We start from the raw sequence: 27,926 nt of genomic DNA on the forward strand, positions 1-27,926 counted from the left end.
CTAAAGGGTGGAAAACTCAGGAAAACTTGAGGACTGTCACATGAAAGAACAATTAACTTCTCATCAGGAGCTAGATATATGCATCTTGTTAAATCTTGCTAAGTGGGTGCAAGAACAGGTACGGGCAGGCTACTCGGGTTCCAAGTTCAAGTCTGTGAATTACTCCCTTTATGTCTTTCAGTAAGTGATTTGACAGACCCCACTAAGACTCAGTTTGCACATCTTCAGAATAGGAATAATATCTTCTAACCAACTAGTCTGTTGTGATTACTAAACAAGAGAACATGCATAAATTACTTTCTCTGAAATAAAATCCCCAACTCTGCTTAGTATTTTCTCACAGTTTTTCTTTTCTAACACTTTAATCATTGAATATAGTCCTAGATATATAAAAATGTAGAGATGAAGAAGGTGTAGCAAAAAAATCAAAAGAATATAACAGAAATGAAGGAAAAATAGGATGTTCTTGACCTGGCAGGATACAAAATTATGACACAGAGTAAGTAAATATTACCTATCATTGTCACCATTATTCGAAGTGACTATATCTGACAACAAAAGTTTTATTGAATCTAGGATGTTTAGGCTTTACATTTTTCCAGAGTTACTGTCCCTATTTTATCAAATCAGCTTTTGCAATGACCCCAAGTTGAAGTAAGCTAAGAATATATGCAGATGTTCTCTGGACAATCTAAAATCTTGATGAAGTGGATGAAAATATTACCTCATTTATCACAGTGGAAGAATGGAATATTAGATGTGATTACCAAACGTCCCGTTTTAGTTATTTATGAAAATGGATTCTGGGAAGTACTAAAAATTGAAACAGGTTGTATCATGGAAGGTAGAAGTTCTGAAGAACTTGCTGAACCATCCTACTATTTCCAAGAGTCAGCATAATGTGGGCCTGACTTCTTTCAAAATACTTTTTGTTGTTTTCCTCTTGCGTCTTAAAGTCTCAAGTGACAAGTCGTTAATGATATATTTTGGAGATTTGATTTGACTTTATAATGACTCTCGCTGACAGCGAATTCTCATGCCCTTCATCTTATATTTTGCTTTGCCACTTCTTCCAATTATTTTTAATTAGCTATTCTACATGCACAATAAAAGATAGTATACTAGCAAATCATTTTAATATCTACAAATTTTAATTTTCAAAAATTTACAATGCGATCCCTATTCAAATAAATAATTACCTTTAAAATTCATAGTTAAATATTCATGTCAATTGAATCAGCATGATTGATGTTGTTATAGAGTCTATCAGTGTGATACATGGTTAACCTGGATAGTCAATATGATCAACCAATGGAGAATTCTAAAACTTTATTCACTGCAAATTTCATTCCCTAGTGATTTTCTAAGGTGAGATACTGTGCAATGTTAAAGGGTTTGAATAAGATGTAGGGTGTAGCTGTAACTGCTGCAGCTTGAGCTCCTAAATACCCACAAATTTTAGTTTTATCATCAATGGAAATGCCACTTACATTTCTAGCATTTGTCATGCTGAATCCAACAGAGGAGCACCTTTAGACAAAACTGAAAAGAAAAAATCGAACTAAATGGACTCAGATCCTACTTAGATTGAGGTCAAGAGTCCACTGTAGGAAAATTGTGTACCCAGAGCAAAGTGAAAGTTTACTTTCTGTTCATCCATTTCTAGAAATGTGTCTTGCAACTATAGCAACATTTCCCAAGGCAACCAAGTGCAGATTTTTTCTGAGCTATATTTAGAAAGTATCTACAAGGATGTTCATTTTGATTAAGACTGCTAAGCAGGATTTCCCCTTTGAACTCCTTTTTTCTTTCATATTGCTGTTAAAATAAGCTAATCACACATTACTGATTTTAATAAAAGAGTAAATTATAATCAAGGAAGACTTTACGCAATAGTTTACAATTATTCTTTTCTGTTAAGAGAAGATTATCAGGTTTTTTTCTTGAGCACTGAAGAAGAAATAGAATCCTACATAATTTATTGCATGTGATTCACCACTGTTATTTAAAAATCAGTTTATTATATATGATTTGAGAATGAGAGCTATTAGGCATAAGTGGAAATTCTGTAAGCTTTCTCAGCACAAAACTTCTGAGCGTAATATGTAACTTCCAACCTATCAGTTTTTACTGTTTTTGTTTTATTGTCTAGCAAGAGGCTAGACAGGGAGAAACGTGGGCATCATCCGACCATTAATATGTGTGTTCTGAATATTTGTTTGCCATTAATTCTCCAAAATTGAAAACCTAGTGTACTAAGACATCTTATTATTGTTTTGCCTTTTAAATAGAGTCACATGTCTGTGAATAATAAATCATACTTTTCAGTGAAAATCTGCTGATGTATTACTGCACTTAAAAGTTCAGCATTATCATTTTTTGATGTTCATTTTCATTTGTTGTGTTCGATTAAGTATCAAGGGAAATTATATATTGTCACTTTAAAAAGAACAAAACACCAGGCTTCCATAGTCTAAGGAAGCCTTAATCACAAAGAACCATTCTGGAATTCACAGCAAGCTCTCTGAGGTCTGTTAGCCATTTCAATAGTACAGGGAACCCTGACCTTATATTTTTCTAATACTGTCTTTGGATATGCTAATCCCTTTGTTAGAGCTTCACCCATTTGAAGCCGAAATTGTAGGCACCTCAGTAGGTATTTCTGTGTATTCAGTGATAAAAGTATAGTGGTAGAAAAACCATGAAGAAAAGATTCAGAAATTGTGTCTGCTACCGGAGGATAGGAGGTGCTTTTGAGCTATCTGACTGTACTTTTGAAGAAACTGTAGGAAAGGGACTTCAAAAAGTCCTACAAATCCTGTTCCTTGTTTCTAGAATCACAGCTAATCCTCCCCAAATCAGTTACTTTCTATCCAATTTTTAAAATAGCCAAGGATATAAATTCCTTAACTTTACATAACTTTTGTCAGTGTTTAATCATAACTACTTGTCCAAAGGGGGAAAAAAAAAGGCTTTCTATCAAAGCAAAATCACTTTTTGTTATTCAAGTCTATTTCCATGTAAAAATGAAGACCAGTTCTAGACAGTCTTTTCCTCCTACCAGCCCTCCCAGTGAGGAAAAGATGCTCCTTCTTTATCTCTGAAATAAACTCCCAACTCCACTAGTATTTTTTTCTGGGTTTTATTTCCCAGCCTTTTAATCATTCTAAGTACTTCTCTAGATATGTGAAATGTAGAGGGGAAGAAAGCATAGCAAAAGCCATCAAAAGTTTATGACAGAAATGAGAGGGAAAGTAAGATATTATATTTGCCCTCAAATATTGACAACTTGCAAATACAGATTGTAGGAGAAACAGTAAATTAAATGAGGCTCAGAAAATGAATCTCTGTAAGGAAAATGATTAAAACCTTGCTAGACTGAATTCTTCAAGGGCAGGGCCTATGTTTTCTTCATCTCTAACTCCCCCACGTTTAGCAGAGTGTCTGGAACATAGCAGACATGCGGACCATCTGAAAAGTGGACTTGAACAGATAAACAATATGTTTTAAAGTATAGCAGCATAAAAATATTCTAAATAAAAGAGCCCCAAGAAAAAATATTGGAAATTAATGGACAGAATACGTTAAAGGACAGTGCAGAAGGAGCTACACAGAAACATAAAAACATGAAAAAATGTCATAGGACTAGAGACTTAGGACTCTTCCCATCTTTAATGGCTCATGGTTCCTTGGCTCTACTTTGAGTTGGGTTGGCCTAAGGGAATCCCTCTGAAGATCATCGCTTCCCCATGGCTGTCTCTTCTTGAGCCCACTCTGAATCATGAAGTATGCAAATTATTCTGGGTGAAAGAGCCCTAAAATCTTCAACCTGAAGTGCAGCAGTACATACAAATGGTGCTGTTTCTTCCCAAATGTAAAAGCACAAAGTCATTGCTCTCTAACCAGAGTTCGGATTGGCCATCCATGTTTTCCTCTTAGCACAAACTAGAAAGAAGACAAAATTGTATTCAAGACTCATAACTGGCTGTTTGTTTTTCTTCGTATGGAAATGGGTGCGGGAAGTGGCAGACAGGATCGGGGTGGATGAGATTCAGCTACCAACTGGTCGTGGTCCCTGGACAGGTCCCTGAGTCACTCTGGTTCTCTGTCTTCCCGTTAAACTCCAAGATCCCTTCCTGCTTGTATCGCGGATGTCTCTGGAGCTACAAATGGGCACCCAGAGAAGCTGACATCCATCTTGCTGTTTCCCACAGATATCGCTGACACCAGAAGCTGGGAAAGAGAAACTGCCGGAACTCAGGCCGATGAGTCTAGCCCCTCAGCGCTTCCGCGAGCTGCCTGGGGAATCTCTGAAACCGAAAGCGACCTCGCCTACGGAGAAGTGGAGCAAAGATTAGATCTGCTCCAAGAACAGCTTAACAGGTATAAGCAATAGCCAGGCAAAGGGAAAACATAATGCAAGCCCTTAGCTGGGTCTAGCTTTACTCTTTGTAAATAGCAAATTCGTCCTACCATAGATGGCATATACACTTCTTTATACACTTATTTAAAAGAAGACTAAAAGTTGACAGAATTATTAATCTGTCTTGCAAGGAGCGTTTATTTAGAACGCTTCACACTTTTGGCAGCATGAATCCTATTTTTTCTTTACTTGTCATAAAATTAGTATATATCATCAACCTAAGAAACCTTTTTTATCCCCTCAAAATAATTCATCTTTAGTTTGTTGACTAACACCCTTCCTCTTTCAATCCTCCTTTTGCACTTTTTGGTTGTTCATGGTAACTTAGTTATGTGGTACGGTATTTTTTTAAGAATATTGACAAAATGATTTAAACATTTAGTTTTTCAGCCAACTTGTCAAAAATGTGATTGAGTTAAAGCCCAGATCCTCTCCATTTTCCCTCCATCTTTGATCTCTAACCTTTTAAGATAAAGAATAAATTTTGGTTTTAGGAAGGGTGAAACCCCTTAACCCAAATCTACATGGATTCCTTAAAATTAAATTGATCAATGACATTCAAGGGGAAAAAAAGTAGATGTATGAGTATGATACTGCTTTAGTTGTGTTACATGTGGAAAGTGACCTCGATTCAAGGTAGTTTCCAGGACATCACTGGGCAAGGTATTCCAGTAGTCACAGACAGAAAACTGCATGGATTAAACTAAAATGTTCAAATCACAGGATTTACTAAATCAATTTAAAACACACAGTGAGTGATGAGGAGTGCCAGATGGGGTAATTAACACGTTTCTAATAAGTGCAATCCTGGTAAAAGAACCATACAACCTGTATCCTGATTTATACAATTTTATATATATATACCTCATCAGCTTCCAGGCTGATGGTGCGGTTATGAGGACCAGAGTTTAGGTTTTCACAAAAGGGGTCCACAGATTAAAAAAAACCCCAGTGCCAATGACACACTTGCTCTATCACAGACATGAAAGGCCAAGTACACCCAGCCACAGCTGTGGCATTTCAGTTAGCCTGCCGAACAGCCATGTGTTTTATTGGCCTTTATAGGTAAAAAACGTGAGGTGTCAGAAGGAGCTTATACTGTGTGTGTGTCACCAGTGGGTGACCAAACTTGGGGGTGGCAGTCATCTACCCAGAGGTGACAGGAGAATAACTTGTTCTTTCCATCTCTTTCCATATATAAGCCATACTCTGGTTTGTTGCATCATATTTCTATTCTATCTTTGGGATGTCTTGCAGGTTGCTAGCATGCTGTGTGTATTTAATGCATCTTATGAATTCTGCCCATGTGTAACAAGCTACTTGCTTACTTGTTCTCTATACTTACCACATTCTATGAGTTTTGTTTATACTACATAAGCTAGCTATCTAAGCTTAATTTTTCTTCTGTGTTTTATCAATGCTGCTTGTAGTTTTATTGGTATTTTAAATCTTTATGCCCGAATTGAACAGTGTCAAACAATACAGTAAACATAAAAATGTATGCACACACACATACATTAACATGAAAGATGAATTAGCAATTAAAACAGACAAAAGGAATTAGAAAACCTACAAATTTGTAAATTGAAATAAATTTGTATGCCTTAATTTCAAACAGAAGTATGACAATACTGTATGAATTAAAGATTTAATTTTGTATTTTTTGTTTTCATGTAATTTTATCAAAGTTTAAAAGTTAAAAAACTGAGGTCTATATCCCATTCTCAAGTGCCAAATGAAAGTCGTGTAAAATTGAAACTTATTTGAGAAAATTAAAACAAACTATCATTTACTTAGAGTCAGTAATTCCTAATTAAGGTTTAAGAACTTGACATGATCATACTTATTATTGCTCAGAGAAGCATATTTAGTTAATTAGTACATTTACTATCTCTCCCTGCTATTTATACCAAGCTACATTGATCTTTTAGCCATAACATGTATCAAAATATATACTGTACACACAAAAGAATTGATAAAAGTGTGATCTCTGAAGTTTAACTTCCTTGATTCCTGCCCATTCCTTTATTGTCAAACATATAGTATGCATTCAATTCCTGGAGTAAATGGGAAAATTACTGAATGAATGGATTAATGACAGGGACAGCAGTGATTTCTTCAGCATGATACTCACACAGCACTTGCGTATTGGTTAGCCTAGATTAAAGTCATAACTCTTCTACTTAACTACTAATAGGATGACTAGGTCAAGTCATTTAAATTTCTCCAGCCTCAGTTTCTTTCTTTGACCTATACTGACCTGCAATGCTGTTGTAAAGACTAAGGTAATACATGTGGAGAGTATATATGCTACAAAATAGAAAGTGTTGTAATTAGGTAAAATATGATTATTTTTTCTTTATTTTTTTTGGCTGCGTCTGGTCTTCATTTCGGTGCGCGGGCTTCTCTCTAGTTGTGGCATGCAGGTTTTCTCTCTCTAGTTGTGGCACGAGGGCTTCAGGGCGTGTGGGCTCAGTAGTTGTGGTGCATGGGCTTAGTTGCCCCGCGGCATGTGGGATCTTAGTTGCCCGACCAGGGATCGAACCCATGTCCCCTGCATTGGAAGGCGGATTCTTTACCACTGGACCACCAGGGAAGCCCCAGTAAAATATGATTAACAATGAACTTAACTTCATTTCTATTATTGATGTTTGTCTGAGTATGTTCTCTTACTTTTCATATGTTTCTGTGTTTCCTGATTTGGACCTTTCTTCTGGATGAAAATTGAGATTTTTAAGGTTCCCTTGTTGCCTCGTCATGGATACCAATCATTGCTGCTAGTGTAAATCAAAGATTACTGAAAATACTTGCCTTTAATGTGTCCTGGGGCTGAAAGTGTAAACTTTTAAGGGCATATACATCCAGGACCCATTTGGCTTGCAACCGTACTTTAATACTAATAACTCTTATTACTTTATTACATTAGTTTTAGAATGAGTTTTTTATGATACTTTTTTCACAGCCAAACTGCAACTAAATCTTTTTTGACATGTCCTAGCATCTGTATGTTTTTTAACATATTTATTTTCTTTGACTAACTTCTTCCTATTTAGCTCTGAAATTGTCACATTTTATTGCCTGACTCAGCTTAGCCTCTTTTGGATTTAAAATCCAAAACATTGCATTTTTACTGCACTGCCATCTCCAAGAACCTCTTACCTCCAGTTTACTCTAGAAGGCAAAAGTATAGAAAACAAGTTTGAAGAGGGCAGCTCACTTTAGACTTCAACTTTGCAGGGTAAGAATCCTGGGACTCTTTCAAGAGTTGGGTCTACTCTGTTTAGCCTCAGTATGCTGTTCAAGTGTAGTAGAACTGTGAATTCTATCCCATTTGTTTCGCCCAAATACACATATTAAGTACACGGTGCAATAAAAACAAATATAAATGGTCTATCTTGAATCGTCCTGTCTGCTGCTGCTGCTTTTCTGCTTTAATGGCCAATTAAACTATATGCAGGGTTAAAAGTTTACATAAGAAATGTTCTTACATATTTATATATTATACCTACAGATATACATATATCGGGAAATCACTAATTGTTGATCCTAAAGCAGTGCTTCTCAAACTTTAATGTGCTTTCGAATCACCTGGGGATCTTGTTAAAATGTAGATTCTAAGTCTAGGTCTGGAATCAGCAGAGATTCCACATTCTAACAAGCTCCCGGATTTGACCATTCTGTGCATAGCGAGGCCCTAGAGGATGTAAAAGCTTTCAGTGATGATTCCATCCCTTGCAGAACACTGTGCCTGGTACACTGTGGGTCTTTGAGTAAGTGAATGAAAACATTTATTTTACACAGCTGTATAGCTATGCTGATGTAGGGGAAGAAAAATAAATTTTCCTTTACCTTTCTGAGTTCTTGGCTGAAACCCCTATAATAAAAGACAGATTAATAAGAAAAAAACAAACATAAATTTATTAACATGTATACCTCATGTACACATGGGAGATACTCAAGGGAAAATTAGTAACTCCCTGAGGTGCCTTAGAACTGAAGATTAAATACCATCTCAATAGGGAAAGGGGCTGGGGGATGTAGGTCTCCTAGAGGAGAATGAATAATCATTAGGAAGGTGAATGGGTCCTTAGAAGAATAGATGGGAGGTATGATAGTTTGTGACAAAGTTTGTCTCCGTGTGATGCCTCTTCTGTGACAAAAGTCAATCTTCCCTGGTTGTTGAAACTCCCAGGGAGGGGATTTATGACAACTGAGTTCCTTCTGGAAGATCTGCCTTTAGGCAGATAAGGGAAGTTCAGAGAAAGCTTTTCCCCACACTTGCTGTTCTCCAAGTGCCTATAGCTTAAAAGAATCAATATGCCAAAGTGGCTTGTTTTGGAGTGGCATATGCCTTAACTGACAAAAAAAAAAAGTTATAAAATTGGGTTATTCTTTTCTGTTTTAAAGACAAAGCTGGACTTTTTCAAAATTCTCTGTAATTCTTCCAGAGTAGAGCAGATTACTTGTGTCATTAGAAGAGTCCATTCCAATTAAGCTGATAGACCCTAACCATAAAACATGAAAATACAACCTAAGCATAGTAAAGAAATTCCTCACTAAAGCTCTTCTTTGTTGAATGTTTTAGTCTGTTTGGGCTGCTATAACAAAAATACAATAGACTGGGTGGTTTTTAAACAACAGGTATTTATTTCTCAGTTCTGCAGACTGGAAAGTTCAAGATCAAACTGCTGGGAGATTTAGTATCTACTGAGAGCCAGCTTCCTGGTTCATAGATGGCTGACTTCTCACTTTGTCCTCACATGGTAGAAGAAGGAAGGGAGCTCTTTGGGGCTCTGGTTTATGAGGCACTAATGCCATTCATGAGGGCTCTACCCTCATGACCTAATCAAATCCCACAGGCCACACCTCTTAATACCATCACATGGGGGGTTAGGATTTCACCATTAGCATTTCAACATAAACATTCAATCCATTGCATTGAACTACCCAAAATATCAGATTACTGGTTAATAAAACCAAACTAAGGGTTGGTTCAAAGTCACTGCAGGAAGAGGGACCGCCACCTACACAGAGTCTGAAGTATTATCTCAGAAGGGGAAGTAAGAAGTAGGATATTTATAGGACTTTGGAGCCTGGGCCTTTCAAGGTGGGAAACTGAGTGGATCTGGGCAAAGTTCATAATATAATAGTTCAGAATTGATGGACACAGTGAAAGTGAGGACCTTGAAGCAAGTATGGATAAATACAATTTGTTTGATTAAGCAAGTTTATTTGTTCAAAAGAGCAGATTGCTGTCTCCAGTGAGTTAATCTATAGAAATTTCCTGAAGGAGTAAAGTTATTTATTCCCTTAGACTTATTTTTCCCAGGCAGAGTTTTCCTGGAACAACTAAGTCATGTTGACAGAGGTGGTCTGCTGTCTTAGCTAAGTCATGTGGGCACAGTCCTGTTCTCACCCTGCACCAGCTCCTTCACCTGCATGTGATGGTCTTGTGTCCGGGAATCCCACTCATGGTAGCATGTTGCTATTACACACTTCCAATAGGTTTTTCCCTCATCGACACTATGCAAATAGAATCTATGAGACAGAGATCCTGTTTCTTGGAGACCCCTACTGTTTGACAAAGGTTTTGTGAGGACTCAAAATTGTTATCATAATTTTTGACTCTCTGTTGGGTCTTGGGTCCCATTTGTTGATGCAGTTTTTATTATTCCACTCCCCACGCCCAAAGCCTTTTACATGTAATGTGTAAGCCACTCCCTAAATATTAAATGCTGTTAATGATGGGATAAATTCATACAGAAATATTTACAATGGATGTAGAATTTTTCTTGGGGACTCAGAGGAGAGAGAAATTAATTCTGAATCAGGGAAGATTTTGGGGTGCAGATAAAAATTTGTGCTGTACCTTGAAGTGTGAAAGAAAAAATTGGTGCATAATAAAATAACGAGTCTCCTCTGTTTAGTTGGCACCATAAAAATATTAGATCGGAGCAATGGGTAACAAATAGATAAATAAACTAGTTGATAATTCAAATTTTCTTTTTCAGTTTGTGGTTTTGACATTTGCAAGGCACAATCATGTATAATTTATAGCTATTTGTTTAGAAGACACTAAGCTATATGGCTATATACACCAAATATAGAAAACCTGCACAAATAATGTGTTATCATGATTCTCAGAAGGAAGATTTGTAGTGTCAATGTTAAAAACTAAAAGGAAAAAAATGATTTTTTCTTACGTTGTCCAGGTTTATTCTCTTCTCTCTCAAATCAAAGGCTAAGTTCTCTCCACTTTGAATTTCACAAATACAGCATGTATATAACTGAGCAAAATTAGTCTATGATTTTAAATTTTTAGTAAGATTTACCTTTTCCTTGCATTTTTCACTGAAACAAAATAGTAAGCACAAATAAGTAAAGAGTTAAAAGAAAAGTTTTCTAAAGAGGCATATGGTCCAAATTTTCTGTTCTTATACCCACATAATCCTTTTTTAATACTGTTAACACATGCAAAGGAGGGGAATCAGATCCATTGTATTTTGCTATCTTTCCCTTGAATTTTAATTTAAAATGAGAATGAAATTAACAGGCCAGTAGGCTACTTGTGAGCTTTAGGGAAAAAAATGATCAGACTGGTATTTTGCATGCCAGATGTGTTATAGAAGCAAGTGAACTTTTATGTTCGGTCTGTTTCTTAATTACCAAAGGCTCCAAGCTGTAGATGGGAAAGGAATTTAGCATTTGACAGTACTTAACATTAAGGAAAGAATACAATGAATGATATACAATGTTTGATGTTTGTAGGAGAGAGGTAAAGTAAAATATAGATAATATAAAATTGGAACACATAAGAAATTATCCAGTTGTTGCAGCTATAGGAGAAATGTGCTATGAAATCTTTTTAAACAGTAGATAAAATGTTCACAAGAAACTGACCAAAACCCGATAAAAAGCACAGAGAATGACTGATTCAAAATGGATTCTGAATGCGTTTTACATTTTGAAATCAATAAAGCTTAATTGTAAAAATGTAATACAGTACGCACTGTGAAAATGTAGCCTCTTCATTCAGCTGTTTTTTTGTTAAGATCAACGAACAGGAAAGCAAGAATCTTTATCAGAGCCATTAGTGAGATACAGAAAGTGAGCATCTCCGTGCTCCCTCTCCTGTCCTTCTTGTTTAAAGCAGGGCCGTAATTCTGTTCTTTGGTGGTGCTGCAATTTTCTCAAATGCTTTGCAATCCTGGACAATTTTAGGACTGTCTTCCCCCATTTCTGTCTGTCCTGCAGACTTGAATCCCAAATGACTGCAGACATCCAGACCATCTTACAGCTGCTGCAGAAACAAACCACTGTGGTTCCCCCAGCCTACAGTATGGTAACTACAGGAGCAGAGTATCAGAGACCCGTCATCCGCCTGATGAGAACCAGTCATCCGGTAGCATCCATCAAGACGGATCGAAGTTTCAGTCCTCCCTCACAAGTGAGTATAGATAGTGTATAACCAAGAGTGTCTCTCAGTGTGTTTCCAGGGACCCCCTGAATCAGAATCACCTGGGCTGCAGTGGAAAATACAGATTCTCATCCCCATCTCTGTTTTTTCCTCAATTAGAACATCTGGGAATGAGCCCTGTAATCTCCATTTTAAACAAGCTCCCCAACCCCGACCTTTGCTCCCGATTCTTTTGCTCATTTAAACTTTGGGAACAATGGACCTAGAAGAATGATCTTAAAACACTAGTATTTTATTTTTAAAGAAAAAGCTTTTTTTCAAATATCAATCTACTTAAGTTTATAAATGGTAGAGCTTTGAAAGCTAAGGATTAGCCCTGGGTCCAAAAAATGCTTCAAATAAAGGTTTGTAATTTGCTCTAGTGACAAAAGGCACCCTTGAGCAGGGTCTCAGGAAGGAAGGGGCAGAGGAATAGCAGCAATAACAAGCAATAGCAAGACCTGAGATCCAAGTGTAATTAGACTAGTAACCACGTCTGTGCCCCACCCATCACCAGTGAGCTCTAAACTTTTCTCACCTTGGTGATGGTAAGAAGAATGTTAGTGTCCTTATCCTTCCTCTGAAGTCCTGTGAGGAATCCTTTGAATTATGTTAATATGAAAAGTCCAACTCCTTTGGAATTCTATTTTGGGAATCGTTCTTCATTACTTAAACACTGTGGCCAAACTGGACCTAAGAACAATGATTTAAATAAGAACTATCAGAACTATCTTGTAAAAACTTTTTTAGAGGTTTGGGAATTGAGTGCAAAATGCCCTGGGGAATGAAACTATATTAATAGCACGAGGTAATGTGACTGAAGGAAAATAATGCAATTTTTCTAAAATATGAAAGTAGAGATAATTTATCTCGAGTTTTGAATGGCTGGGAAACATGCATAACCATGTACTTTGTTTTTTGCTTTCAGTGGATTTAGATAATATTTTCTGCCAAGGGATGGGTGATTTTCCTTCCTTTCTTTTTTCTTTCTCCTTGTTCTCCAAATGTACTCACCAAATGACCCACCTTTTTGATCCCAGTTTTGTTGGGAATTTTGAATTAAACTCATCTGGAAAACTCAATATGAAATATTGTGCTTAAAATAATAATAATAATAATAATCTGATATGGCTTTGGAGTAAAATTAAAGATCTTGGAATGGTTATATAGGATTATCTAAACTGATACCTGACCTTCAGTATCTTGACCCACCTTTGAGAGGGAAAGATTGGTTAATACCACTAATCAAATACAGATTTATGGAAAAAGAAAACATGTTTAGATTTCATGAGTATAATTTTAGAAATATGTCCAAATGAATTATAAAAATTCTTCTTTTTTCTTTTGTTTTCTTCTCTTTTCTTTCTATCAGTGTCCTGAATTTCTAGACCTTGAAAAATCTAAACTTAAATCCAAAGAATCCCTCTCAAGTGGGGTGCATCTGAACACAGCTTCGGAAGACAACTTGACTTCACTTTTAAAACAAGACAGTAATCTCTCTTTAGAGCTTCACCCCCCGAGGCAAAGAAAAACTTGCCTTCATCCAATTAGGCATCCTTCTTTGACAGATTCATCCCTAAGCCCTGTAGGAATCTTGGGTCTTCATAGGCATGTTTCTGATCCTGGTCTTCCGGGGAAATAATCATTTTGTACTATTTATTCCACATACAATGTAAGTGCTTTTAATGGCTGATTTCCTTTTTTGTATTTAAATCCTCTCTACTTGACTCAGGGGCTCACAAGTTACCATTATATGCAAAAGTACTGTATATTTTCCTAAATTGAAGCTTGTAAGGTAAAATTGAGCAGTTAGGATGTAAATATATATATGAACTCTTTTGTTCCAAATGTTAAAACTGCCAGCATCTCAAGGCACCTTATTTTTTATTTTTATTTTTTAAATCATGTGCATGTTAGGAAACTCCAGTTTCTCTTGCATGGAGACTCCTATTTACTGCTTTTACTAAACCCATACTTTGTTATGAAAATGCCTTCCAAGCAAATAAGAAAGCAAAGGATAAAATTGTTCATGGATGCAACTCAGATGATCCTCAACTCGTGGAGGTTCAAGGGGGAGATAGGGAACTTTGTCACTTTTGAGGACAGACACCCTTCTGGATTGAGATGTTTATAGTGAATTACGTTCATTCCCGCACGCTAAAAAAAAAAAACAAAAACATACAGTTTTAGAGTTATAAATCTCTGACAGTAGAGGAAACCATCTCCAAATACATGAATATAGGCCAGCTTTAATGAGGGCAAAAAGGCCTTTCTATTTAAAATTCTGTCTCTAACTGCATTCACAAACTCCCTAAAATTTTTCCACTGGCACGTTTCCTTGAATGCTCAGAAACAAGTTTCTCTAATTTTTCTTTTTCTTTGGTGGGGGGGCGGGGTGGGAGGGATTCTTCTTCAGAACTGCTAAAATGCTACAGACGCAAACTGATATCCACAGCTTTCTTCTGACTCATATTTTAGGGCAATCCTGAATTTGATCAAAAGAGTTTATTGACGCATGTTGTTTTCTTTCCAAAAAACGTACAATTTTAGTTGATTTGTGTGGCAAAACTAGCTTTCATGAAGTATATGCCGTGCTATGGCTTTCTAATCCCAGCTGTGAAAGGACAACGTGCATTTACCTACGTATAAAGAAAATGCACAAACCAGCAGAAAATTTTTAATTTTATTTGGTTATTCAAATACATTTGCTAATCAAAGATTAAATGAAAATCTATCCTATATGGATTGGGCTGAATATATATTGACTCCAGAATATCAGAATATACCATGGAATATATTTTAATATATTCGACTGTTAGATTATTTTGGGGGAGTGGTGGTATATGCCTCTCATAAAATCAGGGTACAGAAAAATTACAAGTTAATTTAAGATTCTGATCAGTCAAATTCTAGTTGAGAAATTTTATTTTTCAATTCATTTGAATACAATTTTTAACTTATTATGGACTGGCCCATTGTATCCTCTCCTTCTGAACAAAATTGTGAAAATCCTTGAAAGTTTCTTTATCCTTTACTAATTTTTACACTCATATATATTTTTAAAGAGACATTATATCTGTGTACATTATTAAATGGATTCATATCTATCCCTCCAGGATAGAAATATAATCTATTGACTTACTTTTACCTTTGACACTAGAATATTAATTTCAGATACAGGCAATTTATTTAAATTTACAAAAACTTTGCACTGGTTAAAATATGATTAAAGCGACCTTAAATTGCTCCATATATGTTTTTAATGGTTCCATAAATTGCTAATCTGTGGAGGGATGCAATCTGTAAGCACAGGCATGTTCTTATCCCTGCTAAATTTGTGCAAACAAAAACATAAACGATCCAGTACACATGACAGAATGACCAGTCAATTCAATAAAAGTATAATAATTCTAACCAGCTTTCCAAACCATTTGGTGTTATGCAGACAGAAATTTAGGGACTAACCGATGGTTTCCTTTCCTCATTCAACAAACTTTTATGGGTACCTAGCAGAGAAGAGAGAAATGGCTGCCTCTGATTCAGAGGACAACTTAGGGATTTTACTTCCATATTTAGGCAGATTTTTGCAGCTGCAACAAGTTTCATAAGGATTGTCAGTCCAAGCTCCAGAGAAATTCAGAATGAATTCACCAGAGAATGTTCATTTGTAGAGGGAGAGGATTTGGCAGGTGAGGAATTTAGATCTGATTGATTAGTGAATGCTTCAGCTGCAACATTTGGTATGACATGCATAAAATTCAGCCTTCCACACATAAAGTCTCTATACTTCTTTATAAAAACTAAACACGAAGAAATAGGAAGATGGGGAGGGGTGTGCAAGCATCCAGATTGTTTAAATTCTAGTACAACATAAACCTTTTTTCTTCTTAATTTCTCAGCGTAAAAGAATTGCTTGATAAAATCTCAGAGAGTTGGACAGGATTTAGGAAGGCCCATTCCTACAGGATATTAGCTTTAAAAGAGCCCAAGCAGTATAAAGATGTGGCGAGTCAGGCATAAAAGTCAGAAGACTCAGTGGTTACAATGACTTAAGCCAAAGGAATTATCTTAATTTACAAGATTCATCCTCCTGTCCTAGCCGAATATCTAATGCCTAAAGTCACTGTCACTTTCCCCATGGGCGGTAGCAAAAACAGTCTGAGCTCTCCATCTTGGAACCCTGCTGAGAGCCAGGTTTAACTGCGGTAGGTTTAACAGCAGTATAGCAACTGCTCTCCTTCTAGGTAATTAAAAGCACTAACATAATGCTTTTTGCCTTCCACCTAAAAATAACATTAATATTTATATTAATATAAATATTTATATTTAAAATAATATATAATATTAATATTTAGGTCTCCAGGCCTAAATAAAATGACATCTAATATCTAAAGTTTATTTGGGTTAGATTTTTTCTGATGGTATTATTTGCTGGGCAGAAATCTGAAAGACTTACCAGTTTACCCTATAGAGGAGTCCCACACTCTTAATTAGTTGAGAAAACCAGGAATGAAAAATGCTGATGAAAAATGCTGAAGCAATGTCCTTGTAGGGTTTTTAAATAATCACTCATTCAACGAACATGGGAAGGTAGGGGCACATCCGGGACAGTACAGTTTCTTAAGTCCATTATAATGGGTTGGTCATCAGAGTTGAACTTTCTGACTCTTCTAGTCAGAAGATAAGGAAACTGAGTCAGGCCATAGTAGAATTTGGTGTCAGGTTTAATGTGTGTATGAGGGTTGCTCACAAGGTCCTTTTGGAGGTTGATCTTTAGCAATGGTTCTCAAATGCCTAAAAGAACAAAGTCCTAATACAAATGTTATTTTAAAATCCCATCATATATTATCTAAGGATAAAATTGATCACCTGATCTGCCTATCTAAAATAAGAATTATTAACAATAGTATCTTTCCTCTGAACGCCTTTCATGGTTAAAAAAAGGAATCTGGTAGAACTAGTTACTAAAAGTGAATCGGAGTTTTTCAAATGGCTTATCCATGGTTAAAACCAAAAGTAGATCAATTACTTAAGTGGATTTCTAATTGTAAATCAAAATGCTTATAAATCACACAAAAAAATTTAAATGTTATTAGATTTCTAATCACATTTTTTGCAGTAAAACAAATGTGTCTATCATGTGAGTTCAAAGAGGCACCTGGAAGACAGGGTGATGATATCCTTAAGGGCGGCCCTCGAATTAGCTGCACTAGCTCCAACCACCTGGGAACTTGTTAGAAACATATTTTTGGGCGTCACCCACACCTATTAAATCAGAAGCTTTGGGGGTGGGGCCAGTAATCACATTATAACAAGCCCTTCTCCATACGATTCTGATGCACATGAACACTTTGGGAATCACCCATGCAGGGTTCTGTGGTCAGACCAACTTGGGTCTCAGCATGAGTTCTTTCATTAATAGCTGTGTGACCCTGAGCAAGTTAATTAACCTCCCTGAGTCTTTTTCCAGAGATCATGGTACCTGCCCTGAAGACACCTGAGGAGGAAATGAGATAACATATAGGAAAGTGCCTGGCACATAGTAGGTGCTCAAAAATGCTAGATTCTTTGGCTGTCATCCAGGAACATAACATTATGTTCAATCAGGAAAACAATTTTCCACAATTTAGCTTTTGCACAATGTGCAATGTCTCCAACTAAACAGCTGTTACCGAGACTAAGATTTTCGATTCAGAAAAACTCAAGTGTAGCTATTGTTGTCTCTCCTAATTGTATTTTGCACTATTAGGTTTATAGCTTTAAAGTAATACTATTTACAATAATAATTGTGAGACTATGAATCTCATCATTACAAACATATCTACTCTGAAGTGATGTTAAATGCCAAGTGTGCAAAGATGATCTGTTGAATTCAGTATGACTAGAATGTATTCCGTGAAGACCGGCTCACTAAGGAAGCCCCTTTACATCTATGATAGTTCCCAAATGGATATTTAAAAATAATTTTCAAAGTACAATTTTGGAAGAAAATATAGTGTTTTTTCAGAAAATAGAATTTCACAGTTGTAATGGCTCTTTTCAGGCATCTAGGCCCACTCCCTCATGGCACAGACATTACATTACACAGACGTAGCCTGCCTAAGCTCTAGTGTGCAATGGTAGCAACGGCAAGAGACTCAGCGTGGTAAGCCTGAATTCAGATCCTACCTCCTCTACTCACTGTCAAGACAAACCCTCAGTGAGCCCCAGTATCCAAAACTATAAAAATGAGACAACATCTTAAATATCTTGAAGGGGTGTTGAGGAGTCTCTGAAATGTATTTGTGGAAGTGCTTTGTAAACCACAAGGCACCGTAAAACTATAAGATCATCGTGTGACTTGTGCATCATCACAAAGGTGGTGGTCTTGTGGTCCCAGTGCAATAGCACTACTTATGTCTTCTAAAAACCTTTCAGTGCTCTTTCCCCTGCCCGACACTGCTCGCATTTAACCTTTGTGACAAAAATCTATAAGGTGTTTCTCACACAACTCTCAAAGATGCATCTGATCAGAGTAGGAGAACGCCACCCTTAGGGAAGCTTCCTCTGCCATAGCACCCCACTATTTGTCAAATATCACCTTTGTCCAAGATGCATAAAATTACATTTACATTGCAATTGTTTTCTAGGTATGCAATAGCTTCCCCCTCTCCCTCTCACTTAATTTCATTTAAAGGTGTTTTTCTTGTGGTTCTCGTTAACTTACTATGCAGTGATGTCAACCTTTTAAAAACTAAATGGATTGTGTTTTTAAATGCTTTATAAAGCATTAGGTATTGTGATTGATCAGTGCCCAAGCTTAGAATAATTCATTACATGCTCTTGTGGTACAAATACAGTTTAAGAATATGCAATACAGAAAAGAAAATTCACAGGAAGACATGAATTATTAATAATTATTAATAATTGACAGCATGAAAAGAAATTATTACAAGGCTTATATAAACTATTAAATGGGGGTTGAGAGAGATGACTAAAATTTATTTAAAACTAACACATTATTACTATGAATAGAATAACACATCTCTAGAAATGCAATGTTAAGAACACAGAACCGTACAATTAATTGACCAATTTCATTGTTCTTCCAATCATAATCCAACTTTTAAGTGAGAATACCAAGAATTACTAGAGGAATGCTCCCAATAAAATATTTTTGAGAAGTGGCAATATTAACGTGGTTACTCTTCAAAAGCTAGTGTCAAAACCCAGATGAATTCCTGAATTGCAGTCATGACATCTGTGACTTACATTAGTTCATTTATATTTTGAGAGACACAAAATAATTTAGCACAGCCGTGGTTTTAAAGCACTATATGTTTTACCTATGTTCTTTGTACTTCCACTGTCTGTATATTAATGGTGTTTTTAAGTTGAAAATAATCAAATAATCATCACAACTGTTAACATTTTAAACTGTATTTTTTAATACTGACAATATATTGTTTGAGTATTTGAGAAAATTCCACACAATTCCATCATTCTTATGTTATTTAGGTGTAAAATTCAAAGATCAGTAATCTTATAATTAACTCCTCCACATAGTCTCATCAAAATGGCCCTATAATTACAATAGCACTGAAATAATATGGTACTCTTTTCCCAAATATTAAGGAAATAGGATAAAAATATTGGGGAATCCCCAGTTCTTAATCTCCTAGGCACCTGCCAATTTTAATTAAAGGCATATTACCTATTTTTAGCTGAAATTTGTGTTCTATAATTTTGTTAGGAATATGTATACCAGAATGTTGCCAGTTAAAAAAATAATACATTTCAAACAGTAATGTTTGTAATTACTTGAAAACGTCAGTCATCTGATATAAAGAAGCTTGCTCACATTGGTTAAGTAGTAAGCACTTTGGAATGCTTTAAACATAATGAAACAATCTACCAAAACACGTATATTTCCTAGTCTTTATGCACATAACGTAGCATGAAATCATGATGCTTTTGAAATACTCTGTGCAGAAATATTTATTTTTTAGCAAATATTTTCTTCAAAGATTGGTATGCGATATTGACAGTGTAATCTACTTGCACTAGTTTTGCAATAACCTTCCACAAATAACTGTAAATAAGAAAACTGTAAATTTCATGTAAAAATGGTTGCAAATTTTTGGTAGCTAAAAGTGTACAAGTTGTATTGAAAATATAGTATATATACATAATTTAAGAACGAAGCATATAATTTCTGATCTATTTATACATGAAAATTCAAGAATTTGTAAAAGAAATTATTTTGGGGAAAAAGAAAGTAAATCTCATTAGCTACTTAGGATACTTTTATTAGAGAAGCCAACTCTTTCCAACATTTTACTAGGTACAGTGATAGACACAGGCATGGTGGTGCTGATGTATTTCACAAAATCACATAATTGTAACAGTGCTACAGTTTTACTGAGTTCCACTGAGGCACTAGTAAGCTGGACTGAGTGGTAAAAAGCGTTAAATCTCAAAGAAACATAAAAACACTGCACTTTTTGCCTCTCGAGAACACAACAGTAACTTACTAAAACATTTATTTAAAATTTCTGATGGCTAATCAGGCTTTAACTTACATGTGAGACAAATTTTTTCATAATGTATGCTTTATACGTATTTTTCATCTAGAATGAAAATATTGGGATATTATTTTCTTTTGCCTAAGTTTCATACATTCTTAATTCTTCCCCGGAATCATTTATCTATTAGTTTTTAAAACATCAAACTATCTTCAAAGAAAACTTTTAAATAAAATTGGTTAATCGTAATGTGGCATGTTCTAAGCTAAGGGCTGTTTAGTCTGTTTAAGGTTGAGAATACCTACCATTCACTTTTAACGTTTAAAAAACCAAGAGAACATGCCCTACTTGATAAATAAAAAATGAAATCAGAGTAGCAGGAAGCACTGTATTGATATCTACAAGTGAAGCGGATTAGAAAATAAGAATCCAAGTATGAAAAAGCAAAATATTTAAAAACTTAAGTCTCTTGCCTTAAGATAAATTGGGAGTAATGCATTTAGATAGCTTTGGGCAATTAAATATGTATCCACAAGTTCAATTAATCTGAAAACCATTCTTAAATGGCCTATAATTTTCAAAAGGATATGGATCTTTAATTAGTACATTTCTAGAACATCCATACTAGCAATGTTCAAGTTATCCTTTGCAATTTCAGTAATCATAACAAGATAAAACGTGATTAAATACAGTCAACTAAAATGCAAATGACTATATGTGTATATCTGTAAAGTACATATTCATATTTTTACGCTTATGGGAAAAGGTTGCACCCACACACACACAGTATCAGAAGGGGTACTAATTCCTGGCATACTTGTCTCTGAATATAGCTATTAAATGACCCAGACCAATTCTTCTCACTCCCTGTAAGATTTCCAAATTGCCACCATCTCTGATGTTGCAGAAGGGGCACACCTAAAAACGCAGCACAGAGGCAAGGAGCCTACTCATTCCCTAACTCTGTGGCACATCATAGTAGCGTAGACGTGCCACCAAGGTCTACTTACTATATATTCAGATCTAGAAGCACATCTGAGTTTTGAATGCTCAAAATGTAATACACAAAGCTGCATATTACCAAGCTACATGGGTAAAAGGAATGTTAAGTAATATAAGGCTCTTTTCTTTACTATATGTTTTTTAAAATAAGTAGAAAAAGACATGGCAAGAAACAAAAACACAGGTTTCCCAGCATTCAAATAGTGAGCTGACAGTGAGACAGAGAAATTTTTCATAACTTTCCCAGTTTTCTGGCAAGTAGTTTTGTGCTCAGAATTCTAAGTTACAGGACAATTTGAATTCAGTATGGACATATGTGATGCTATGATCTTATTCTAGACTACAAATTATCTGAACAGTAGTCATTTAAAATCCTGCCTGCATTCATCACTATAATAACAGAAGTTCGAAATATTTATTTTTTCTTTGTATCATCTAATATTATTATGAAGTCAAGATATACTCTTAGATGATAACTTAGCATTGTACATTTATTTCAAAATGCTTAATTTGCTATGAAAATGATTTGATTAAGACCAACAAAAATGTGATCTTTTAATACAAGTTTCAAAGTAATCAAACACCCATGGTTGCGTTTTAAAGTTTAAAAGAAAAATATGCTAACCTGAAAAATGTATTGAATTTTACTCACTAGATTTAATTTACCAGATTTTGACAAATTTATTCCTATTAATTTCCCAGAAAACTGCTACAAAGAAAACATATCATTTATGAGTCTGTCAAACATAAAAGGACAAAGAAAAGCACATTTCTGACAAATAGTATTTCTTTTGTTTGTCCAGTTTAGTAATGCCATAACAGATGAACTTGATTTGTATATTTTATTTAAAGAAATCATCACAAATTAATTTTTTTATGTTCTTAATTACACAGATTTTAACTACATTAATAAATTTTACTTTCTTCCAGGGTAAATGCCTTTTCTGGAAATAAACATATCACTTGACATTTTTTTTATTACTTTTTGTTTCTGAATTCATGCTTGATAGATCAAATGAGCGCAGTCCTTGAAATAACATTTAAAGTGGACCAAATTAAGATTCCAATAGTATTAATTTCCCCTTGATGTAATTTAAAATGTGTAAACTGCCACTCGAAATAGAAGTGTAATACCTGACATTTAATCATTTGGCAGTCTTTTAGGCATAGGTGAAGTACTGCACTGTTATTTGAACTGAAGCATCTCATAATATCTATGTAACAGATTTTGTATGATGCAAAACTTTACAGCAACCTATTTGAATGTTTATTAAAAAAAATTCTCAAAATGACATGGAAACATGTTTATTGGATAAATAAAAGCACTTAGACATTAAGAGTGTACATTATTCAATAATTTACATCATCATAAGAAAACTGGGGCATGAGTCAACCACTACAAACTACCACACTATATTCATATCCCAGGCATACTCCCTGTAAAACTATTTAATTTTTACCTTAGTAATGGATGTCTGTTTACAGTAATTATTTTAAAGCATCAAAAATGTGAATTGCATTTCAGTAAAAAAATCCTAGTAATATATTCTCTATGGCTAATGTTTATGTAATTATCTATATAATGTAAAGTGCAAAAGAACTGTCTGACAACTGGGTTGGATTGGCATGGAACATTAGTTTTGCTAAGAGGAAGGGTTCTGTGGTTAAAAAAAAAAAAAAAGTTCAGAAAAAATTGGGTCAAATAAAATTAAATGAGATTTTCTGTACTTTAGGCTTTATTAAGCTCCCTGAGGAAGGTGAGACTTTCCCAAATACGTTTGGTCATGGAAACTCCTTCTTCACAGACCTCCTATGACCAAAAGTCATAGGAACACCTTTGGAAAAGGATGACTTAGAGAATTGTGTGAAGAAGTTCTAACACAAAGTGTCATTTGGCAAAACTTATATGAGTCATGTCAAGCCATTTAAAAAGTTTTACCTCATCTATGAGCATCCAAATAAGGAAAATTATAATTGACCTCTGAATAGGACAGTAACAACCACCTGTATAAACTGGATGTTAAGATTCCATGCTACTGGGTCATAGTATCACCCTATTCAACATGAATGATATACAGTGTGTTTACATTAGCTTTTTTCCTACAACGCTTCTAATTAGAATTCTATATCTTTTATGACTCAGTTAACATGCTCTCACATTATCAAATATATGTTCATGAAAAAAAAAATTAACAGCCAGAGGACAAAATTACATAGATTATTTATTCACACATTTTTATAAAGCTGACCAAATGAATTTGAGAGCTAATTATATAAAATTATCAATATCAACATGAATATACATTACTTCCTTTCTAGGATGTTTTTAAAGTGAAAGTTTATAAAAGGTTTTTTTTCAAGATACTACCATTCATCCTCCATTTTTAATGAAAAATTTTTTAATGAAAAACTATACATTAATTTGGTCACGAGCCATATTAAAATTATGCCATTTGCACCTTTAAGCTGGAAGATATTCAGTTAAAGCGTAAGAAAAAATATGTGGTTTATTAAAACGTCATTAAGAAAGACTTCGGGGTGTTTGCCCAGAAAGGGACTGGATTAACCGCAGCAGCGTATACCAGGAATCTTAAATGCTAAGGACCTGGTGACTCCACTTTGCAATTTTTGTAGTAACGCCACTCAAAAATGCTGCCATGACGCCTACCATGCTTAGGACCCACATTACACTTAGTGGTAAAGACTTACTGGTTTACTAATGCCAAAATCACTGGCTAATGTTGTGAAGAAAGTCAAACTCATAATTTCTGAACGCTTAAACAAAGTGGTAGATTACTGGAGTTTTTTAAACTTTCTAAACAGTTAACAGCATTATGTATAAACATTTTAGCTTAACAGGACAAATTTAAATATTGACATTTCATTAAAAATATGTCATTTCCAGAAAAATCTAGATTTAGAAAAAGATGCCATTTTAGGTTACCTATAAAGTGCAGAGAAAAAAGTTATGTTTATTAAGAATTTTTTTCCACAGAAGACAATAAAACATATTGAAGAAAAATATATACTGCAAAAAATTAAAAAAGGAAAAACAATGCCTCCTGTAGTTTTATTTCACCATAGATTAACTTATGGTTCACCTAAGGTGATTTAAGATAAAATTTTAGGAACTACAATTTTCTTCTTCACAGGCAAAGACTCATGAGTTTCTGTTCTCTGATTATGTGATCAAAGAACAAACCCTATTACAAAGATGGCGCAAAATCTAGGCTTCCCCTTGTGGCTCACCCTCAAATACCAACAACTACAAACAAAATTTCCAAGTATAATTTGTAACCTTCAGGTAAGTATAAATTAGTTTTATCTAGGCTTTCATCATTTGGCTTCTTATATAATCTATCTTGAAAGTAAGAAAGAAGATTAAAACTAAGAGGTATTTGTATCACTTAATCATACACCAATATTTATTATGCAGATATCTCTAAAGTTATAAATTTATATATATTTATATAAATATTCCAAATACAAAAACATCTCTTTTACTGCTTTGCACGGTGAGCTAAAGTAAAAACACATAGAAAGAGAAGAAATTTAACAGACAGGAACATGGAAAAGCCCCCAAAGCTTTAATTCAAAGTAGTTCAGTTCATTTCTTCCAAGCACAGAAATTCACAGTATTTCTTCAGCCTTCAAATTCTAGACTTTCAAATTGCCATAGTGCCCTGCAAAAACTAATACATAAGCAAAATCACCAGCTGGTAACAACAAAATGGTTTTTGGTTTTGATTAATTATATTCCACAGAAGCATTTTCACAAGAGAAGAAATTTTGAGTTTCTAAGGCTTGTAACTCAAACCTGTATTATACTAGTAGGGTAAAGTTGACCCTATAATTCCTACATAACAAAAACAAAACAAAACCTTGAAACACTGAAGAACATGTGAAATATAACCTTTCCTTCAGTTAAAAACAAAACAAACAAACTTGGAATCAGGTTAATAGCAACCATCTGAAATGAGAAATGAACAGTTCCATTACCTATCATAGATGAAAATTTCCTCTCTCTCTTAGAAAGACCATCACAAGTAAATTACTCTTTATAAAAGCAATGGTAGTTTTGCCCTTAAAAATGATTTGGAACATAAACTTGCCAAAAGTCTGTCATAAAATTTAAAAGTATTTTTATGTTTACTATAAAGTCAAATTGGTATTTCTACCACTATTGAATCTTACGTTTGCGTTAAGCTGAAAAACATAAAGAATATGGTCTCTAAGATATATTATTTCCAGTACTGAAACCAGAGATCACTTAAATTTTTTGACAACTATAAACATATACAGAACACAGTAGAAATATCAAAAAAGTATAATACAGGATACTTACATCATCATATATGAAACTCACAACCCCTTGTTGCAAGTGGTCTCTTCTCCTAAAGAAATCTTTAAGCAAAAAAATTACTTTTTCTGTTATAATTTAAAATCTATACTTTTAAATACTTGGTGTCCCCAGGTACTAAAAAATGAATAATTTTATACTCAGGTAAATCTTAAGTGATTTTATGTCCCAGGCAACTGAGATATGAAGAAAACTTTCCAAAACTGAGCTATAACAATTTTTCACTATTTATATTCCTAAGTTTTTAAAGCCTTAAAACTCTGATTAGATTTAATAGTGAATAAAGGGGGAAAACACATAATACCATCAACTTGCTGAAAAAAGTGAGGGACACCATTCAAGAAAATAGCTACATGATACTGTACCCATAAGTGGTCCATACCTGTCAATGCTCGAAGCTTCACACAGCAAGCAACATAATCATCAAAGAAAATTCTGCCATTCTTGCTATAACGTTTAACGATAGCAGTTAATGTTTGAGGACTCAAGCTATAACCTAGAAAAAGGGATTGCTAGATTAAAACCTCCAAGACTAAACTCAAAAGAACACAACAAACAATGCATTCTTGTTAATAAAGTCATAAAACAAATTAACATTCAAAATTCATTACATAAAAATATACATTAGAAACAAAACACATTCCGATTGAAATTGATCAGACAAAGGTTTCATTATTAAGAGTGAAGTGGTACATAATTCTCACAATTCTAGCTTTGTAAAAAAGTGAAAGCTAGGAAAAAGAAAATAATTATCTTTTTGTGTTTTTAAAATATATTTTGATTTTGAAATAAGGTCTAGTGTATGTCACAGGTTTTTTTAATGCATCAATATTTCAACCCTGTAATTTTATAGTTCTTTAAAGAATATCAGAGCTCTGGGTGTTTCTGGGAGGACTGGAGGTAGCTGTCCAGTTTTCCCAGCACCATTTATTAAAGAGGCTGTCTTTTCTCCATTTTATGTTCTTGCCTCCTTTGTCATAAATTAGGTGCGTGGGTTTATCTCTGGGCTTTCTATCCTGTACCATTGAACTATATTTCTGTTTTTGTGCCAGTACCATACTGTCTTGATTACTGTAACTTGTAGTATAGTTTAAAGTCGGGGAGCCTGATTCCTCCAGCTCCGTTTTTCTTTCTCAAGATTGCTTTGGCTATTCGGGGCCTTTTGTATTTCCATACAAATTGTAAAATTTTTTGTTCTAATTCTGTGAAGAATGCCATTGGTAATTTGATAAGTATTGCATTGAATCTGTAGATTGCTTTGGAATGGCAATCATCAAAAAATCTACAAACAATAAATGCTGGAGAGGGTGTGGTGAAAAGGGAACCCTCTTGCACTGTTGGTGGGAATGTAAATTGATACAGCCACTATGGAGAACAGTATGGAGATTCGTTAAAAAACTAAAAATAGAACTACCATATGACCCAGCAATCCCACTACTATACCCTGAGAAAACCATAACTCAAAGGACACATGTACCTCAATATGCATTGCAGCACTATTTACAATAGTCAGGATGTGGAAACAACCTAAACATCCCACGACAGATGACTGGATACAGAAAATGTGGTACATATATACAATGGAATATTACTCAGCCATAAAAAGGAATGATGCCCCAGTGTTCACTGCAGCACTATTTACGATAGCCATGTCATGTAAGCAGCCTAAATGTCCATCAACAGATGAATGGATACAGAAAATGTGGTACATATATACAATGGAATATTACTCAGCCGTAAAAGGGAATGAAATTGAGGGCTTCCCTGGTGGCGCAGTGGTTAAGAATCTGCCTGCCAATGCAGGGGATATGGGTTTGAGCCCTGGTCCAGGAAGATCTCACGTGCCGCAGAGCAACTAAGCCCGTGCGCCACAACTACTGAGCCTGCGCTCTAGAGCCCGCGAGCCACAACTACTGAAACTCACGTGCCTAGAGCCTGTGCTCCACAACAAGGGAAGCCACCACAATGAGAAGCCCGCGCACCGCAATGAAGAGCAGCCCCCGCTCGCTGCAACTAGAGAAAGCCCGCGCACAGCAACAAAGACCCAACACAGCCATAAATAAAAAATAAATAAATAAATAAATCTATTAAAAAAAAAGAATAGCAAAGCAAAGGTTATTAGTGATCTTTGCTATCATTCAAACCTATATTTCCCATTGACTATATTGCTTACAAGTGTCT

The 27,926-nt window shown here is 34.9% G+C and overlaps 2 protein-coding genes across 4 annotated transcripts in view; one reads left to right on the plus strand and one right to left on the minus strand.

The window, feature by feature from the left end:
* The window catches only part of KCNH7 (potassium voltage-gated channel subfamily H member 7), a 457,888-nt gene extending 433,897 nt beyond the window's left edge, over positions 1 to 23,991 (plus strand). The window contains exons 13-15 of the mRNA XM_082395382.1: positions 4,215 to 4,383; positions 11,678 to 11,870; positions 13,252 to 23,991. Of these exons, the coding sequence (XP_082251508.1) occupies positions 4,215 to 4,383; positions 11,678 to 11,870; positions 13,252 to 13,521 (632 nt within the window). The 3' untranslated portion in view covers positions 13,522 to 23,991. The remainder of the gene's footprint in view (positions 1 to 4,214; positions 4,384 to 11,677; positions 11,871 to 13,251) is intronic.
* Positions 14,551 to 27,926, minus strand: part of GCA (grancalcin) — a 32,845-nt gene continuing 19,469 nt past the window's right edge. For 2 of the 3 annotated variants that reach the window (XM_082395375.1, XM_082395376.1), the window contains exon 6: positions 25,797 to 26,241. In XM_082395375.1, coding sequence (XP_082251501.1) covers positions 25,982 to 26,241 — 260 coding nt within the window. In that variant the 3' untranslated portion in view covers positions 25,797 to 25,981. The other variant, XM_082395377.1, reaches the window with a different exon arrangement.

Source organism: Balaenoptera borealis (assembly GCF_965194805.1).
Source record: "Balaenoptera borealis genome assembly, chromosome: 6".
Lineage (NCBI taxonomy): Eukaryota > Metazoa > Chordata > Mammalia > Artiodactyla > Balaenopteridae > Balaenoptera > Balaenoptera borealis.